Source organism: Plecotus auritus (genome assembly GCF_963455305.1).
Source record: "Plecotus auritus genome assembly, chromosome: X".
NCBI lineage: Eukaryota > Metazoa > Chordata > Mammalia > Chiroptera > Vespertilionidae > Plecotus > Plecotus auritus.
This window is the reverse complement of record NC_137784.1, coordinates 131,521,822-131,540,402: the sequence shown is the minus strand read 5'-3', so window position 1 is coordinate 131,540,402 and position 18,581 is coordinate 131,521,822. Positions and strand designations below refer to the sequence as shown.

Sequence of the window (18,581 nt, the reverse complement as noted above, 5' to 3'; positions counted from 1 at the left end):
TGACCGATTCTCAAGTCCCAGAAGTGATGTTACTCCATTCCTTAGGGGAGGAGCTAGCTCAGGGTCCAGCCTGGTCTTCTGCTCCCACCTGGAATTGACTAGAGGGGGAAGGCACGAGGCTGAATGACAGGCCCCTTCTGCCAAGGGGGAGCTCAAACTTCCAAGCAAACCAGCCCTCCCTCATCAGGGCATCTCCTCTCCCCTATGAGTGTCCAGCAAGTGGAAGCCAATACATCCCCTGGACCCCAGGACTGGGGAGAACTCCGGAGTGTGGAGAAAGGCCAGGGAAGAACTGATAAACTAAGCTTTGACAAAATAAGTTCAGGAGACCAAAGCCATTTCACATATATTTATTGAAATCTACTTGATGCAAGGCACTGTGCTAGGTCTGGTAGGGGAATAAGACATGAAAGATCACCCCTGTCTTCTAAGAGCGCACAATCTAACGGGTGGGGGAGGGCAGGGAGGGCGAAGCTCTAGTGCAAGGCTGGTTATAGTCAAGTACCGCAGAACAGACAAGTTATGGAGATTGGGAGGAAGGAGAAAAGAGTGCCAACAACCAAAATACGAACTGGGGTGGGACATAGCTACTGTTCTTAAGATATGCAAATACTGCTGAAGGCCAAGTTTAAAGAGACCATTTCTACTTTTGAAAGTAAATACCCAAACTGATGCAACGACAATTACAGAATGTAAATACACATAGTAATGAAGAAGTTATCGATTCTTTGTCTGATGGATTTGCTGGAAGTAGGGAGACACTTCCAAAATCAGGAACACGGTGGGTGGGGCAAATTTGGGGTCAGTACAGGAATGATAACCAGACAGAAAAGCATTGGTCAAATTCACTGATACTAGAAGGCATCGATTTTTTAACCCATCTTAGCAAACAGAAAACAGTACCACATTTAAATGGGTGTTTACTATAGTCAGGGGGGACTTGGGTCAGGAACTCGGGCCAGGTGAACACAAGGAAAGCCAGCCACCTGATGCTTCTCAGGAAGCAGCCAAATGACACATTGGCTCTTGACAGATTGCAAAAAGCAGAGACCCTCTCACGCTGGCTCGGTCAAGGAAGTCTACAGTGGAGGGCAGTCCTCAGAAATCCAAGAACATGAGACCAGGCTTTCCCTGGGGTGCTGGGATTGAAGCATCTCTGGGGCACCCAACAGGAACCCATAGATCTTCAAGCCAGTGCTGTCCAACTCCTCTAAATGTGGAGTGCTCCCTCTTTCTTCCAACACCAACTAGAAACTTCTTAGTTTCCTTGTTTGCAAAACCTGAAAGGCCTGGCCCATCATCTCCAGCCAGCTCTGATGACCAGCTGCTGCCCACGAGTCACGTGGTTCGTTGTGGTTGAATGAATATGGCCTAGAAGAGGGGTGGGAGTCACGTGGCACACATCAGGGCCCAAGCCAGGGGCAGTGGGAATGCAACACCACATGAGAAGGATGGCCACTGTGATCGGGTGGGGCTCATTGTGAAAATCTGAGAGTGGGTCTGACACAACTAATCAACAGTTAATCTCAAGCAGCAAAAACGGTAAGCAATTGCTTTTTTGGAAAATTTCAGCAAGTATTCAAAACTTTAATAAAAGCAATGGAGGCTTTCTTTCAGAATATAACAAAAGGATAGATTTCTAATGAGAGCTAGCATTCTATGTAACCCAACTGCTCTTCGTTTCCCTTGCAAAAGGTCTGTGTGATTAGAAAGAAAAGTGAAATGAGGTAGATACCCAAATGCAGAGACAAGCACACACGACAGAAAGCTTGATCACATTTTGCATCTGATGTAGCAGTATGCCTAGAGAATGCCAGGAAACCCACCCCCTAGTTGCCAGAGGCAAAAACGGAACTCGGCGCAACTACAGGACATACGTGAAAGCCACAAATTGATTGTTTGGAGCAAACGCAGCGATGGAAAGATGCGGTCTTTAGTGTTAACTCTGGGAAAGGGTTTCTTTGAGAGGAAATTATAGAACCAGGAATGGAAAAAAGTAAAGGAGGGCATGACGGGATGGCAGGACACCATGTCCCGGCTGGGGGAAACGAGGCAGTGTGGATGATGCTAAATTCCGAGTTAATACTGCATCTGGATCCTTCAAGAAACCCGACAAATGCCTAGTGAATGGGCAAGAAATGGCAGAGTACTTGCAGGTACAGGTGCCAGATTGTCCCCCCCCCCATGACGTCAACCATTCCTTACCAAAGGACGCTTGTATCAAACACGTCATAACAGCTTGAAAAGAGAAAAACTGCTGAGAGAAGGAAGTAGCGATCTCAGACACAGATTCACGACTACTGCGAGAACTGAAGCCCACAGAGCAAAAGGAATTGCTATGTAACAAGTGCTGTCGGCAGCTCTCCAGCCTGGGGCTCAGGATGGAGCTGTCGCAGATAGCCACTGGTGTGGCCTGGCGGCCATTCCAGAGTACCTCTGGCTAAGGTCACAGGGGTCACTGTGGGACCCTGCTTCCCAGGATGGGAGCTTTTGGGAAGTTCCGCCTCAGCCTTGGTGGGCCCATCAGAAGGGCACACTTCCTCTCCAGGCCTTCTAGTGCTCCTCCTGCCGCCTCTGACCCCAGGCACAGCTGCTGGGAAGTCACAGCCCGTGTGGCTGGCTTCTCCCTGTGGGCTCTGCAGGAGGGGCCAGGCTGCTGGCCAGCCCTTGCTGCTATTCCTCCTGGGGAGGCTGCTGGATGTAACAGCCCAGCCCCAGAATGACCAGCTTTTATTTCTATGCCACATGGGCCATCAGAAGGGCATTATTGCCTTCCAAACCCTTGTTTTATTGCCCCTTCTGGGCGAACCTGCTGTAAGTCACAGCCCAGGCCTGTGTGGCCAACTTCGATCACGATGACATGCAGGCCACCAGAGGGGCATGGTTTCTCTCTGAGACTTTGCTCTGTTGCTCCTCTTAGGTGTGGCTGCAGGTGACATTAGAACACGTGGGTGAATTTCCCCCTGGTTGCCAAAAGTGGAAGCCACCGAACTGACTTCTTTCTTGTTCCAGAGTCACTTCCTAAGAGGAGGATGCGATTCACGTGACATCGTCGTCAGGTAAGTCTTCTTGTGTTGGAGGAGATGTCTCTTGGGTGGATCTGCTGCTCAGGCATTGAATCCACATCAGACATGGCCAAGGCTCCCAGGAGCCCAAAGGATGGCCAGCTGTTGCCAAGACCAAGTTGGGACCACCCCATCAATCGGGTGAGGCCTAGCCCTGCTGCTGATGGCTAGGGCTATACTGAGGAACAGTCAGTGTTCTGGCCAAGCTGTGATGGAAGTTTCTCTCACGTGCCTGAGTGGCCAGGTTGGATAGTCAAGTACTGCCTGCAGACATGCAGAGTCTGCGTCTTGGATGAGGAGCGAGCCTGCTTCTCTGGCCCATTCCCATCCAGCCTGCCCGCTTGGAACATTCGCCTTCTGGTGGGGCAGGGCTTTCAACTTTTCGTTTGTAGTTAAAATTCTAGAACAAAATGTCATATCTATCTACTCAGCCAATGAAAATTATGACTTAACGGACAATGAATGCTTGGATATGTAAAAATTAAAAGCTTACATAACAAAAAGTATAATAAAACTGCTATAAAGAACAAAGCAATAAAATTGAAAAAGAGATCCTCACAATCGATATAGAAAGAACTTCTGTATAAAGTCAATATATCCAAAGGTAACTTGATAACTGGTCAAAGGAGATGAACGTACGATTTGCATGCAAGAAAACAGAAACAGCATTTAAGTCACTGCGTGAGAAAGATGAGACTAGGAGTCAGAAGGCCTGGGTCCATCCCCAGTTCTGGTACTAATGAGCCCAAGAATGATAGCAATAACTATGACGATGACAGCAGATGACCTTCACTGAGTGTCCCTCCATGCAGGGCGTGGTGTCACAGTCCTCACCATAACCCCAGGAGGTAGTCCTGTGATCACCCCTGTTTTAGAGCCTGAACTGAGGGTTGAGAAGTAACATCTAAGTCCCATTCGATGAGAGGCAATTGTTCTCTGAGACGCAATTGTTCTCGAAAAGGAGGTGTCACACTTGAGTCCTTGATGTCCCTGTTACTATGGGGATGCTCTCTCAACTACTTGATTTTGAACAAGATAGTGCTGCTAAGGACTACTCATTAGCCTGAAGCAAACTCCAACAGATGCTAGTTTTGTGTATGTGTGGGACTCAGCAGACAGAATTGGTTTCAGAAAAAAAGGATACAAAAGAAACTGAACCTAGGAGTATGACCTCACAATGACAAGTTTTAGATGCTTAAAAGGCTTTGAAAGGTCATTTAAAAAGCAACACCTTGAGTGGTTATATTGTAAAGTTATCGGACCATTTTTAAAAACAATTGTCCTAATCTTACTTATGTACTTGTACTTATGGCTTGGGAGGAAATTTCTAGTGAGAGCCTTGTCACAATGCTACATGGCACACGGCTTGAATGGATGGAAAACCATTCAATGTGCTTTGAAACCGATGATTCAAAAGGGGCTCCCAGGCTGGTGAAGATGGTGAGGTCAGAAATGCACGTGAGGAGTTAGAACAAAATGACATGGAGTGGAGTGGGGGGCCGAGGAATATTTTCTAAATTAATATATTATTCTATATAATATGATTTATAATATGTATGTATAACTAAATAAGTTAAACATTATAACACATTTGAATATTCTATTTCTATCCCTAAAAATTTATAGATTCAGGTAGGCCAAAAGACTTTGGGGCAATCTTTTCTTCGGGAAAGTTGGGCTCACTTTACGTTGACAGCATCCCTGAATAGCTGTGTCAGTTTCCCTGAGGTGGGAGCTCAGAGGGGAGGACCAACAAGCTGCCCTAGAGCCCCACATCCAGGTTTCTCTTCTCTCATTCTCAGATTCAAGGCCTGCAGATTTAAATACCTTGAAGATATTTGATGCCAGATAAACTCGCTGAAATAAGTTAAAATGGACAAAGCTACTCTCGAGAGGCAAAATGGGAAATGTACACTTATAAATTGCTGGTGGCAGTATAAATTGGTTTCAACCTTTCTGACAATAAAATATATAAGCGCTACAAAACTGTTCATCTCCTTTGACTCTGCCATCCCACTCTAGGGTGGGGGGTAGGGGGGCAGGGACCCATTGACAGACAAGGGTCTGCGGGCCTCATCTACTCATGATGGGTTGGCTGATGCTTCTGCAGCGAGGACCACCTCTTGAACACGCGGCCACACTCACTGCACTCACAGCGTCTGGCTCCACTGTGGGTTCTCCGATGGCGACTCAGGCCCGAGCTCCTCCGGAAGGCCTTCCCGCACTTGTCACACTCATAGGGCTTCAGTCCACTGTGGATCCGCCGGTGTTTGATCAGGTCGGAGGGCCCCCGGAAGGCCTTGCCGCAGTCGCCACACGCGTAGGGCCGCTCGCCCGTGTGGATGCGCTGGTGCTCCAGGAGGCTGGAGCTCTGCCTGAAGGCCTTCCCGCACTGGCCGCACTCGTATGGTTTCTCACCCGTGTGAATGCGCCGATGCTTAGTGAGCTCTGAGCTCCTCCGGAACAGCTTGCCACAGTGGGCACACCCATAGGGCTTGGCACCGCTGTGGATGCGCTGGTGCTCGGCCAGGCCATTGACCGCTCGGAAGGACTTGCCGCAGTCGTCACAGTCGAAAGGCAGGTGGCCAGTGTGCACTCGCTGGTGCTTGAGAAGCTCCTGGCGATCCAGGAAATCCCTGCTACAGACCTTGCAGGCAAAGGGCTTTTCCGAAATATGCAGCTTCTGATGGCGAAAGAGGTGGGTGTTCACTTTGAAGGACCGCCCACACTCCTCGCAGTCAAAGGGCTTCTCTCTGCTGTGGACACGCAGATGTTGACTAAGGCCTGCGTTCTTCTTAAACCTCTTCCCACATTCCTCACACTCGAAGGGCTTTGCCTCCTCCTCCATTTGCTCCCTCTTCTCGGTGGCATCATCCAGGGCCTGGCTTGGGCCGGGGCGGGGCTCTACAGCCACGTGGCTCTTCCGGTGCTCATTGAACTCAAAGACCCCTCTGAAGACCTTCCCACAATCCCCACACTCCCAGCCCTTCTCCTCACTGTGAATTCTCTGGTGCTGCACAAGGAGGACCTTAAGCCGAAACGCATCCCCACACTCTTTACACGCAAAGTGATGCTCTACAGGCAGATTCTGGGGGCTCCCTCTCCTCCCCTTAGAGTCCCCATTCTGTTTGACCTCAGGTTTGGGCTCACTGGCCCTCAGGGAGCTCCTGAATGCCATCTCCTGTGGTTGGGCGTCTTCACCCATCGTCTGGTGTTGGGTCGCCAAGATGCTTTCTGAAATGAGAACCACAAGACACTGCAGTCTGCAAAGGAGGGAGGAAGGAGGTTATTCTTTGTCAAGAATTGCTTTCCTGCCCAGCCGGCGTGGCTCAGTGGTTGAGCGTCGACCTATGAACCAGGAAGTCATGGTTTGATTCCTGGTCAGAGCACATGCCCGGGGTTATGGGCTTGATCACCAGTGGGGGGTGTGCAGGAAGCAGCCAATCAGTGATTCTCTCTCACCATTGATATTTCTATCTCTCTCTCTCTCTTTCCCTTTCTCTCTGAAATCAATAAAAGTATATTTTTTTTAAAAAAAGAATCACTTTCCTCCTGAGACAGCAGCAGAGCACTGGGCCTGGGGGCCACCAGGTCAGGACAGCTGGTACTCATCCGACCGGAAGCAAGGAACATAGAGGGAAAGGGTAGAAGGGCCTGATTGGTTGTGCTTCCTACCAAAGTGGGCCCAGGGAGGTCTCCCCTTCTGTGACTGAGCAGCAGCCACACCCTCTCCCCAAAGGCTCAGCTGGGCTTCCGCCACCATTTCCTCACATTTCCTTAGGATTCTTTTTCACTCACCAGAATACGTAGCTCGATCCGTGTTAAGGGTCTGATACCAATAGTGTGTGTGCTGGCACCCAGTGAGAGACCAAGGCAGGATTCAAAACAGGAACTCCTGCTTGTGGGAAAGGAAACGGATTATGGCGGCGGCCAGAGATGGCATCGGAAGAGCACAGAACAAGCAGGGACTTCAAAGGGGAACCTCCTTCAATTCTCAAAGTCTAGGTTGGCTGTGACCTTCTGAAGTCATTCGTCTATTTCAAATGCCTTCCCTAATGGGTAACTCCTGCCAGGGGCTGGATGAGATGGCTCTGGGCCTGCTCCATTGGAGTGGCAGGTGGTCGTCCTGGGGAGCGGACCCTCCCTTTCTCTATATCCACCCCCTCGGGGCCCCACACTGAACTCCATGCTCTTCCACAATCCACATGTGACCCCGGTGTCTCTCTTCTAAGAACCCTCGCCACCTCACACATCAGCATGATGGCGAGCAGAAGCTTGCTGGTGCCAATCTTTCTGTCGACAGTCAACTCTAATAAAATGGCCATGCAATTTGTATCATTTGTGGGATTAATTCATTCTAAATTACATTGGCACATTTATTTCAATTTCTTTTCTAATAAAAAAATTGGAGGGGGGAGAGTCTTTCTGTGCCATTAGAAGTAGGGGTGTGGCAGACCCTTGTATTTTCTTACAGCCCATCCCTAGGGGGCACAAGCCCCCTCCATCCCACTCCTGCTGCTTAGGATCATGAAGCTGGTGGAAGAGCTAGGGTGTCCTTACCCACAAGAAGTCACGTTGCCGTAATATGCCGGCGTCCTCTGCTCAGGGTCAGGCCTCAACCACTCCCTTTTTGTGAGGTACTGTGCCACGTCACCAAATGTCAGTGAATCCTGGAAGAATTAAAAAGGATCATCAGTTCTTCCATCCATTCTAGAATGAGGTAGAGGCAGTCCCAGTAACACCAGGGACGTGAGGTGGGGGTCTGGAGTGGGTGTGCCCTGCTAACATGGAGATCTACCCGCAAGTGTTGAGAAGTCCTGGGAAGACAACCTGACCATGTGCCAGGAGACTGGCCTCCCAAGGACCTTGGTTCAGTCCCTTTCCTGGATTGAAATTTAGCGCCCCCAGTGGTATGATGGGGATTACAAGCCCAGTGGGTATCCATTCCTTGGCAGAGTCCAGGGAGGGAGGGAGAAATGAAGGGAAGGAAGGCAGCAACTGAGGTCCAGGCCCTGCCTTGTGTCATGCTGGGGCAAGAGGTGAGGCTGAGGCCAGAACAAGGAGGAGTGACGGGCAGAACAGATGCCTCCAGCATCTCAAGATGGCCTGCCAGGACCTGTTTCCCCCAGCTCTATCCAGGGGAAGGGCAAGACCCTGGTGGGGGGCAGGAGCAGGCAGAGTTAAGGGAAGTGAAAAGAGCTGTGAGTGACAGAAGCCCTGGGATGTGACTGGCAATTTCCTTTTCCCTGGTTTTATATCTCTTTGAGTCTTCTCTTGTGCAGCTGCCGAATGACAAGCCAGAGCCTGGGTGGGCCTATGAAAACATACCCCAAGCAGTGGGGAAAGCGGACTGGCAAAGAATGAATGCAGGCAGGCCAGAGGGAGCCCTGACGAGACAAATGAATGATAGCCCAGGCACAGCCGGGAGAAGACAAAGATGGAGGGCTGATGGCGGGGAGACTGGCTCTCAGAGACAGGCCAGCCACGGGCCTCCCGGCAGCGAGCCTTGAAGAGATCAGTGCCCACTTATACCGCACAGGAAGAAAGCGTTCCCTGAAGAATATCAGAAGAAATAATTAGGAAGTGAGAGATTCTTTCCAACTGTGTAGGGGCAACACAAAACCAGATCGGGCCACTGGAGAGAAGAGAGGCAACAAAGGGCAGGAGGCAGGGCTTTCTGCCCAGCGGCAAGGCCTTTAATAGCCACCTCCCACCCACTGAAACTGCGCCAGGTGACCATGAGTCAGCCACAGACAAGAACACTTGTGTGATACATTGGACAAAAGATTTGAAAAAAAAAAAAAAACAGCTGGAAAAAGAAGCATCAAAGAAAATATCTTCAAGCACTAACTTGCTAAATAAATAAAAGGTCTGAATAATATATATGTTACCTTTTTCTTCCACGTTGCAGAATAGGTGAAAAATTACAAGATGCTACCACAGACGTGCGCATCACAGGCCTCCCACTTCAGTGAGTTCAAAGAAACAGGAGCACAGTGTCTGTTCTGATGCCAGGTCAATTCAATTCCATTTATAATTCAATGAAAAGGAAGCATTTTTACACCAGCTCAAGGAGTACAAAACCCAGATACTCCAGCAGAAAGACTTACATAAAATTCGATGCTGTGTTAAAAGGATGGATGGAGATTTCTACTTCTGGCTGTGATGGAGTAGCAAGGATAGACTTCATCTCCTGCCATAAACAAGCAGAAAACTGTATAGAATAGATGTAAAGCAACAGGGTGTTGTTGTTTTTTTGTTTGTTTTTCATCCTCACCTGAGGATATTTTCTCATTGATTTTTAGAGAGAGTGGAAGGGAGAGGGAGAGACACAGAGAGAGAAACATCAATTGAGTTGCCTCTCGCACATGCCCTGACCAGGGCCGGGATTGAGCCTGCAACTGAGGTACATGCCCTTGACCAGAATCAAACCCGAGACCCTTTAGTCCGTGGGCTGGTGCTCTAACTACTGAGAAAACTGGCTAGGACAGTGGTCGGCAAACTCATTAGTCAACAGAGCCAAATATCAACAGTACAACGATTGAAATTTCTTTTGAGAGCCAAATTTTTTAAACTTAAACTTCTTCTAATGCCACTTCTTCAAAATAGACTCGCCCAGGCTGTGGTATTTTGTGAAAGAGCCACACTCAAGGGGCCAAAGAGCCGCATGTGGCTTGCCAGCCACAGTTTGCTGACCACGGGGCTAGGGCAAAGCAACAGTTTTTAGACAATGGACAGCAGACAGCACAGGATCATGATCCCTGAGAGAAGAAGAAAAAAAATGAGATGAGCCTTATCGCTGTCCAGGTTCTCTCTGGAAGCAATTTCCAGATTGAGAGTGTAGAGAAGGACCCAAATAGAGCTTGGTGGCTTCAAGGTACAGATTGGTGTTCAAGACAGCCGAAGTTCCAGAGCAGAGTTCCAGAAAGAAGGGAGCTATGCAGAAAAAAAGAGCTCCAAAAAAAGTCTCCATGAGACTCCCCCTCGCGTCTTTCCTGACTCCCCAGCCATGCATGCACACAGTGAAACTCCAAGACTGGGGAAAGCGGGACCAGGAAGCTGTAAGCGGAATAATTCCGAGGACACACAAAGGAAGAGAGATATTCAGGGTCCAAACAACCAGTAGAGAGTCCTCCTCAGTGATCACCGGGAGCATTCAGTAGACAATAGTGCAGTGAAGGCCTGGAGAAGGGGCGGGAGAGGTTGGGGGAGTCAAGGGGGGAAAGGGGGGACATCTGTAATATTTTCAACAATAAACAAAAAAAATGAGGGAAAAAGAACAGATGGGACAGATAGAAACAAATAGCAAGACAGTAAATATAATTCCAACCATATAATTAAGTAAAATGCAAATGGAGTCACAAAGGGTAGGATTTCCTTCTTTTTTTACAGCTAAGTAGTATTCCATTGTGTAAACGCACCAAACTTTTTTGGGGGTGGGGAGAGCATTATGCTAAGTGAAATAAGCCAGTCAGAGAAAGACAAGGGCCATATGATTTCACTCATAGGTAGAATCTAATGAACAAAATAAACTAACAAACAAAATAGAAACAGACTCATAGAGAACAGACTGGTAGCAGAGGGTTGGAGGCTGGGTGAAGGGATAAGCAAAAGAACAAAAAAACCCTCATAGGTAGAGGCAACAGTATGATGATTACCAGAGGGAAAAGGGGAGTGGGGGGAGTTAGAAGTGAGTAAAGGGGGGATAAATGGTGATGGAAGGAGACTTGACTTGGGGTGGTGAACACACAATACAGTGTATAGATGATGTGTTGTAGAATCGTGTACCTGAAATCTGTAATATTTTGTTAACCAATATCCCCCCAATAAATTCAATAAAGAGGAAAAAAAAGTACAAATAGACTACACATTCCAAATAAAAGGCAGAGATTATCAAACTGTATTTAAAAAACGAGACTCAACTACACTGAGTGGCCAGATTATTATGAACTCTGAACGCATAATAATCTGGCCACTCAGTGTATATCCTATATAATAAAAGGCTAATATGCAAATTGTCCCCTCGACCAGGAGTTCAACCAGCAGGCAGGCCGGCCAACCGCCCATGTCCACTCCCTCTGGCCAGGCTGGCCGGACCCCACCCATGCACGAATTCATGCCCTGGGCCTCTAATACACACACACACACACACACACACACACACACACACACACACACATACACACTGAGTGGCCAGATTATTATGCATTCAGAGATCATAATAATCTGGCCACTCAGTGTATATGATGTCTACAAGAAACCTTAAATTTACATAAAGACTTTAAATGTAAAGACCTGGGCAGGTTAAAAGTAAAAGGATGGAAAATAATATGCTATCACCAACAGGAAGGGTCTAAGTTATCCCCTTGTCATAAAAACGAGAGAGAGAGAGAGTGAGAGAATTATGAATGCAGCTCAGAGCTATGGAGACTGTACTGAAGGGTACTAGAACTCAGAGCAGGCAAGACAGCTGGAGAGCTTAGGTATCAAGTCAACAGTGGCAGAAAACCAATAAACAAACGAACAAAACAAAACAAACAAACAGAAAAAGAAATCAACAGGTGGCCGATGCAGGATGACATGCAGATTATAAAAATGCAAATCCTTCGCAGAAGATATAGACAGACAGAACTATTTGTTAAATCATCATAAAAAAGGTAGGTAGAGGGGAGAGGATGGCTAACTATAGATTTGCTTTTTATGAGGTGAAAGGAATAAACGGAGAGCAGCTTGTAGCTGTACCTATACTGCAGCGAGTGCTACCCTGGAGTGGGGTCTGGGTCTAGAAAGGTCTGCTTTCTGTTTCTGTAATGTGTGAATTACTGATAACCAAACTGCATTTCTTTGGTAATCAGAAAAGAATAACAATTTAAAAAGGTGTGGGTAGATTTTGGATTAAAAAGATGCTCAGATGCAAGAGGACAGGGTTGAGGGGCCGAGGATACAACAGGGAACCACCCTCCAAGCTGGGCAACATCCTGAAAAGCCCACATGGGCAAGGCAGGCACAGGGAAGAGGGGCTGGCAGGAATGTGGGTAGTCCCAGAAAACTTAAGAGGCAACACCATGGGGTTGAGACTTCCAGGGCCTGTCTTCCCCCAACCCCCATGCTGTCAGCGCCATGGACAGGTGTGTGCAGGCCTTCCTTGGCCCCAGCATCCACAGGAGCCCCATCCCCATCTCTAACCAGCTGCCCAGCACAGGTGATTTCCCGGTGTGTGAATTAAGCCCCAAGTGCCCAGCAGCCAAGCCCTCTGTGTCCCGCTATCACCTGGGCAGGGCCCACTCTGAGCAGTTGGATTCTTCCTGGTATACATTTGATGTCTGGTTTGACTTCCAACTCGAAGCGAATTGGTCATAGATTACTTACACGATTCATTTATTAAGATGTACTTTCAAATGGCATTGAGGTTTTGCTGCCAAGTGTAAGGGTGGTGGGAGAACACCTTGCATTCACCTTCTGAGAAAGATGGCCTGTTACAAACCCTCAGGCCAGAGACCCAAGTAAGCCCTTAACCCCCGACAGGGCCCTGGCCGAGCCCACCAGTCCCATATTCTGCACCCCAAATCTCAGTCATTCCTTCCAGACACTCTGACCTTCATCCTTCCTAGATATGCGAAGGCAATGCCTTTCAGGGCCTCTGACCATTACACAGGTGGCTTCTTCTAGGAATTCAGACCTCACTCGAGTGTTTTCATTCTCCAGCCCCATTAGGGTATACTAATAATACTAGTAACACTTTTTACTACCTAAAAATTATCCTCTGAAATTGCTTGTTTTTACCTGACTATCCCCAGAAGAAATGTCACCTCCCACAGGGCAGGGGTCTTTTCTTTCTTGGTCACCCTGACCCCCAACATCTGTAGCAGCTCCTGGCCTTGAGTGGGCAGTGATAAACAGAGGGGGAGGGGCATGTTAAACAGCACAAACTGCCATTTACGGGTTTGGCAATGTGTTCCCTTCCCCAAATTTAATTTAATTGTCTAATTGTCACAACCTGTAGTTATTACGTCTCCATTTTACAGAGAAGGAAGTCATGGATCCAAGAAGTTAAGTAACTTGCCTAAGGTCCAGCTCCCAATATTGTAGACTTTTCGAACCACAATAGAGGAGAGAAATAATACCCAACCCTCTATTACCAGAAGATAGGCAGTCACGGAGAGTCCCTGCAGCCTGATGGTATACGTGAATTTGGGGGACTGGCTTCAAATCATCCTATCAATAGGCCATCGCAGACCCTTACTGCTCTCTCTCTCTCTCTCTCTCTCTCTCTCTCTCTCTCTCTCTCACTCACACACACACACACACACACACACACACACGCTCACACACAGTTTTTCCAAGCTACCCACGTTTAATTGAGTAAACCCTTTTGAAGTGTTCCATTTAATGGAGCAGATCCCACCGAAGTGTATTTATTTAACTGGCCTGATTAACTGTTGAAATCCTGGAGCCACAAATCCCAAGCGAATTGTTGGTTATTCTTTCCCAGGTAGCAACAGGAGTGGTCCTTTATGTACCAGGCTTGCCCAGGGACTTCACCTGAGGGCACTTCACATCACCACCGCCCACAGCAACAGAGCCCACAGACACAGAAATCATTTAGAAGGTGCTCACAAACACGGGAGGGAAAAGGTGAGCCCTGATTTCACAAAAGGAAGCTAAACTCTGCGTAATTAACCAAGTGTGTTGGGTAAAAGCTTTCAGAGAAGCAAAGACAGATCGTTAAAAGAGATAATACACATTAACCCCCCACTGCAGTTAAAAAATAAAATTATCATCAATCTTGGAGACAACCTGATCATTTAGAAGCCATGTTGCACAATGGCTCCACTTTAAGATGGTGGAACTAATCTGGAAAAGCTGGACGCCGCGACCAAAGTGACAAAAACAGGTGTCTGCTGCCTTCCGAAAGTGGACCTTGGGGGACCAAGGTCAAAGCAGTTCCAGGCAGAATATAAAAACCATTGTGGTGTACCCATTAGATACACAGGGTGAGGCTGAGCTTTAAAACGAAGTCACTGTGGATAAGCACCTGCCAAACCTCACACAGTGCACTCCTACACCCAGCCGGGAAATGTAACTTCAGAGAAAGATACAGGAAGACACATCTCTGCCTCCTAATAGAAATCATAGTATCTTCCTTTTTTAAGTGAGATGTGAAGTTGTGGCTAATGACTAGACGCTCTCAGAGACCCAGAGCCCTCAAGTTGACTTCAGATTCCACCTTGAACCTAGTCGAGTGCCACGGCCACTGTGGCTGTTTCATAAACACAGGGAGATCATGTCCATGCTAACCCACTCCCTGGCAGTCTGAAAAGCCATGCGTTGTAAAGCATGAGAGCTCATTGCATTCCTGATAGTGCTTTACACTGAGTGGCCAGATTATTACGATCTCTGAACGCATAATAATCTGGCCACTCAGTGTATATCCTATATAATAAAAGGCTAATATGCAAATTGTCCCCTCGACCAGGAGTTCGACCAGCAGGCAGGCCGGCCAACCGCCCATGTCCACTCCCCCTGGCCAGGCTGGCCGCACCCCACCCATGCACGAATTCATGCACCGGGCCTCATACATACACACACACACACACACACACACACACACACACACACTGAGTGACCAGATTATTATGCGTTCAGAGATCATAATAATCTGGCTACTCAGTGTAGATGGCGATGTGAATTTCAACCAACTCATTTAAATAGACTTTTGTGCAGGGAATCAGAAACATTAAGAGAACCAAAATAATCATTCCACTTTGATCAGAGAGAACAGAAAGTAAGAGTTGAATTCAATGGAGACAAAAACCAACCACCCGTAATCACAAAAAGAATTAGGTGTCTTCTGGTCGACTTTGAGGTGAGGACCCCTCCTCTGGATATCTGGCTGCTAATAAAGATTGATTTGGAGTCTAAAAGATCAGTTTTTTGACCAATCACATGGCACAAATAGCCAAGCAACCACCTCGGCACCCGTCAGTCCCTGGGCAGTGGGGGCAGGGACAAGCAGCAAGGCCACCCAAACTAGATCATTCTGGCAGCTTCTGGAAATTTCCAAGGGGTGCCAGAAAGATCTGGACTCCCTGGAGTATCTAGATAAGGACTGTAGCAGAATGTTCACAGGCCCCAGAAGACAATACACGGTTCGTGATGTTCAGTTTGGTTCTGGGCTGGAGCAAAAATGTCCTGGGGGGTGCCTTTTTTGGTCACACAAGACCTCTTTTTTCAGCATCTAATTCAGATAGGTGCCTTCAGCTCCTGCTCCCATCCAAATGATCACCTGGATTCCCAATTCTCCTGATTGGATACCTGTTCTTCCTTGAGTTGTGTCACTTACACTGAGAGAACTGTGTCTGTGCAAAGATGGTGTGGCAATACTGGCATATATAAAAATATAGTCGCTTCCACAACGGAAACAATACTTCTCACCATCTTGCCTCTCCACCGTGGGGTCTTCTAACAGCAAGGCCAGCTTTAAGGCCACAAGATAGGTCTGGAAACACCCAGACTTACCCCAAAGGGACGCACAGGGATGGCTCATCACATCTTGAAACGATTCTGAGTGATTAATCAACCCGATAAATGTCCTACCTGTTGGACCAAAATAATTCGAGGAGACAGAAGCAGACTTGGGAACATGTCTTTTTGGGTCGTGAATGCTCAACCAAAGGACAGGCTTAGACTGAACATACTCTCCAAGATCCCGATCTCTGCCCACCCCGGCTCCCGTCCCCAGAAAGGCCAGGTCGATGAGCCCAGGGCTGGAGCTGGTCTGGCTCTTTACCTGCCTGGCCAGGATGGGGTCCCAAAGGCCTCATTTGGGCCCACCCTATACTGTACAAATGCACTGCTACTAGAAGTGGCAGAATCCTAAAGGGCCAAGAGAGAGGGTGTTTCACCAGGAAAAGGCTGTTTCTCTCAGGATGTTTTTGTCTGTGTGTGTGTCTTTTTTGGTGTGTGTGGGTGGGAGGCATCTGTCTCTGTCTTCCTCAGTTTTTCTCTCTCACTCTGCCTGGGCACCTGTCCCTCTCTGTTTAGGTTTCCATTTTCCTTCCCTTCTATAAAAAGCCAGAAGGTAGACCAGAAGGAGAGTTTGTAGTGTTTGTTGTACTTACTTGAGGAAAGGTTTATGTTCCCATTTCTCCAAGAAGATGCATGCCATTTTAGTAAAAATCAAAATAAATTGTAAGCATAGCTTCATTTAGGTTATACTGCCCTGGATATGAAAGAATCTAAATGAGGGCCGGGGGTGCTGTGCAAATCCCAAGGGGTGCCTGGGCCATTTGAGGAGCTCAGGTAAGTTAGGGCTAGAGCTGGATCAGTGGGTTAGAACCCTGGTTTGGGTTTTGCTAAGAACTCCAGGGGCAGAGTAGCAGCTGTGGGTGGGGCCAAGGAGTCTGCATTTCTAACCAGCACTGGGCTTGGGATACAGAGCTGCTGCTCCTCCTTAGCACTGGGCCGTCTAGATCTGGAGGCTTCCTCTCCTCTGCTCAGCAGACAGGATTCTGGCCCATGAGCCTCCTGAGTGGAACCCTACTATGTTCTGTCAGACTTCTGGAAGAGAATTCACATTTTCTAGTGATTTTCGAAGGGGTCTCTCACCCAAAGAAGGCTGTAGATCACTGCTCAATAGGATTCTAAATATAGCTCCAGGGATGTTTTTTGGGAATGGACTGGACTGTGCCAGACACTGTACAAGCTGCTTCTACTTAAAGGCCCAATGGGGGAGGGGGACTGGTGGATCTGGGCATTAGTGCCTAGAGGAGGTACTGTTCTAGCAATCCCATCTGAAATCCTTTGGTAAAGGAAAAATGTCGGGTCTGAGGTTGAAGAAATATTTCACTGACCAAGGAGACTGGAGGGGGCTGGAGGCTGGGCTAGGCAAACGCTGGCTGGAGGGCGTCAGTTGGAACAGGGTGGGACCTCCGGGAAGAGGGCCAGGATTTTTTTTTTTGGGGGGGTGGTGATTGAAAGGGACCATGGGCTTTGGGCAGCAGGCGAGTGTGTGTGTGTGGGGGGGGAAGGATGGAAAAAGACATGTAATTAATCACCCAAATATAGACTAAAGGAGGCAGCAAAGGAGTTTTGGGGGAGGTGGTACTGGAGCAGGAGATGGTGGCCCCCAGAAGGGCAACAGATAAAGCCCTGTTCAGACCAAGGGCCTTGAGCAAGGGCTGCCTCTCCCCCTCCCTCACAGACCTTGGGCTCTAGTCTACCCGCCTCCAGCCTCCCTGCCAAGATGAGGCTCGACCCCCACCCAAAAGCAAAGGAGGGACTCCACTAGCAGGAACCTTCCCAGCTCACTTACCAGGCGCCCTGGACTGAGGCTCAGCCCCCGCCCCCCACCCCCCAGACTGGGGAAATGCCCTTTAAACACCCACCTAACACCCCCTCCCCCTCGGCCTCCATTACGTTTGGGGAGGGGGTCAGTTCCTTCCCACACTGACTCGTTCCCACGACTCAACGTCTTCCGAAAAAGCAGCGTAGGCCTCCACACGTCCGCGAATCCCGCCCCTGACCACCGCCCCCTGCCCGCCCTGGGAAGGCCTTCGGCCCTCCTCCTACCCGCCAACCTGGACCCAGTCCCCCCTCCGGCTGGTCCCAAGGCCAAACAGCCTACTGCAGGCCCAAAGATGCCGCCCCCCCTCACAAGGCTTGACAGTCCCCTCTAACCTCACACTCTCCCAAGCACTCATCCCAAACCCTCACATTCTCCCGGGTCATCCCCCTGCGCATCCTTCCGCGGCCCAAAGGTTCACCTCAGTCCCGCACATTCACCCGCGGCCCGCGTACTGTCCCGGGCCCCCAGGACATCATCTCGTGTCCCAAATGATCACCCGTCTCAGCACACCCTCCAGTGCTCCGCGGACATCCTCCCGTGGCCCGCACGCTCACCGCAGCCTGGCGGTAGTCGACGCGCGGCCCTCGGCTGAGCGGCGCTGGAACAGCCCCCGCAGGCCCGGCGTGGCAGGAAGCGCCACGGAGCCACCCGCGCCCGGCTGAGCCCCACAGCCCCACGGCGCGTTTCCGGAGCCCCGGGAGCCGCCGGAGCCGCCAGGGGTAGTGTGGAGCGAGACCCCGCCCAGACCCTGGCCCCGCCCTATCTTCCAGCCGCGATTGGTCCAGAAAGGGGGCGGGGCGGGGCTGGGGCGGGGCTGAGGCCTGCGGGAGGGGCGGGGGTCCAGCCTGAGCCCTTGGAGTCGTGCGCGCGCTGGCGAAGCCTGGGTGGAGGTGGGGGGAGTGGATCGAATGTTCTAATGAATTAATGAATGAACGAGTGAACGAACCTACCAGCTCACGAAAAAAGGGAACGAAGGAATATAAAAGACCCCCCACCCCGCGCCTTCTGGACGAGGGTGAGGGATGGGGAGAAGAGAGGAGAACGTCAGGAGCAAAATCAGGCCTCACTGGAGGGGTCAAAGTGCATCACTGATTCACTAAGGAAGTGAGCCCTGGTTGCACCAGGGACTGAGAATACATCCCTGCCCTCAGGGGGCGCACATTTGGCGT

The 18,581-nt window shown here is 49.3% G+C and overlaps 1 protein-coding gene across 2 annotated transcripts; it reads right to left on the bottom strand.

Annotated features, from left to right (window-relative positions):
• Positions 1-340: 340 nt before the first annotated feature.
• Positions 341-18,104, bottom strand: ZNF275 (zinc finger protein 275). 2 transcript variants are annotated; one of them, XM_080652654.1, is made up of 4 exons: positions 17,967-18,104; positions 7,626-7,735; positions 6,864-6,963; positions 341-6,299 (listed from the first exon to the last, which is right to left on the bottom strand). In XM_080652654.1, the coding sequence occupies exon 4, from the start codon at positions 6,268-6,270 to the stop codon at positions 5,143-5,145; it is 1,128 nt and encodes a 375-aa protein (XP_080508780.1). In that variant the 5' UTR covers positions 6,271-6,299; positions 6,864-6,963; positions 7,626-7,735; positions 17,967-18,104; the 3' UTR covers positions 341-5,142. The 2 variants fall into 2 exon arrangements, with proteins under 2 accessions (XP_080508780.1, XP_080508779.1); XM_080652653.1 differs by having other exon boundaries at positions 6,864-6,960.
• Between the last annotated feature and the right edge of the window lie 477 nt (positions 18,105-18,581).

Coding starts and splice junctions, on each gene's coding strand:
- ZNF275 (XM_080652654.1), bottom strand. CDS start 6,270: ATGGGTGAAGACGCCCAACCACAGGAGATGGCATTCAGGAGCTCCCTG.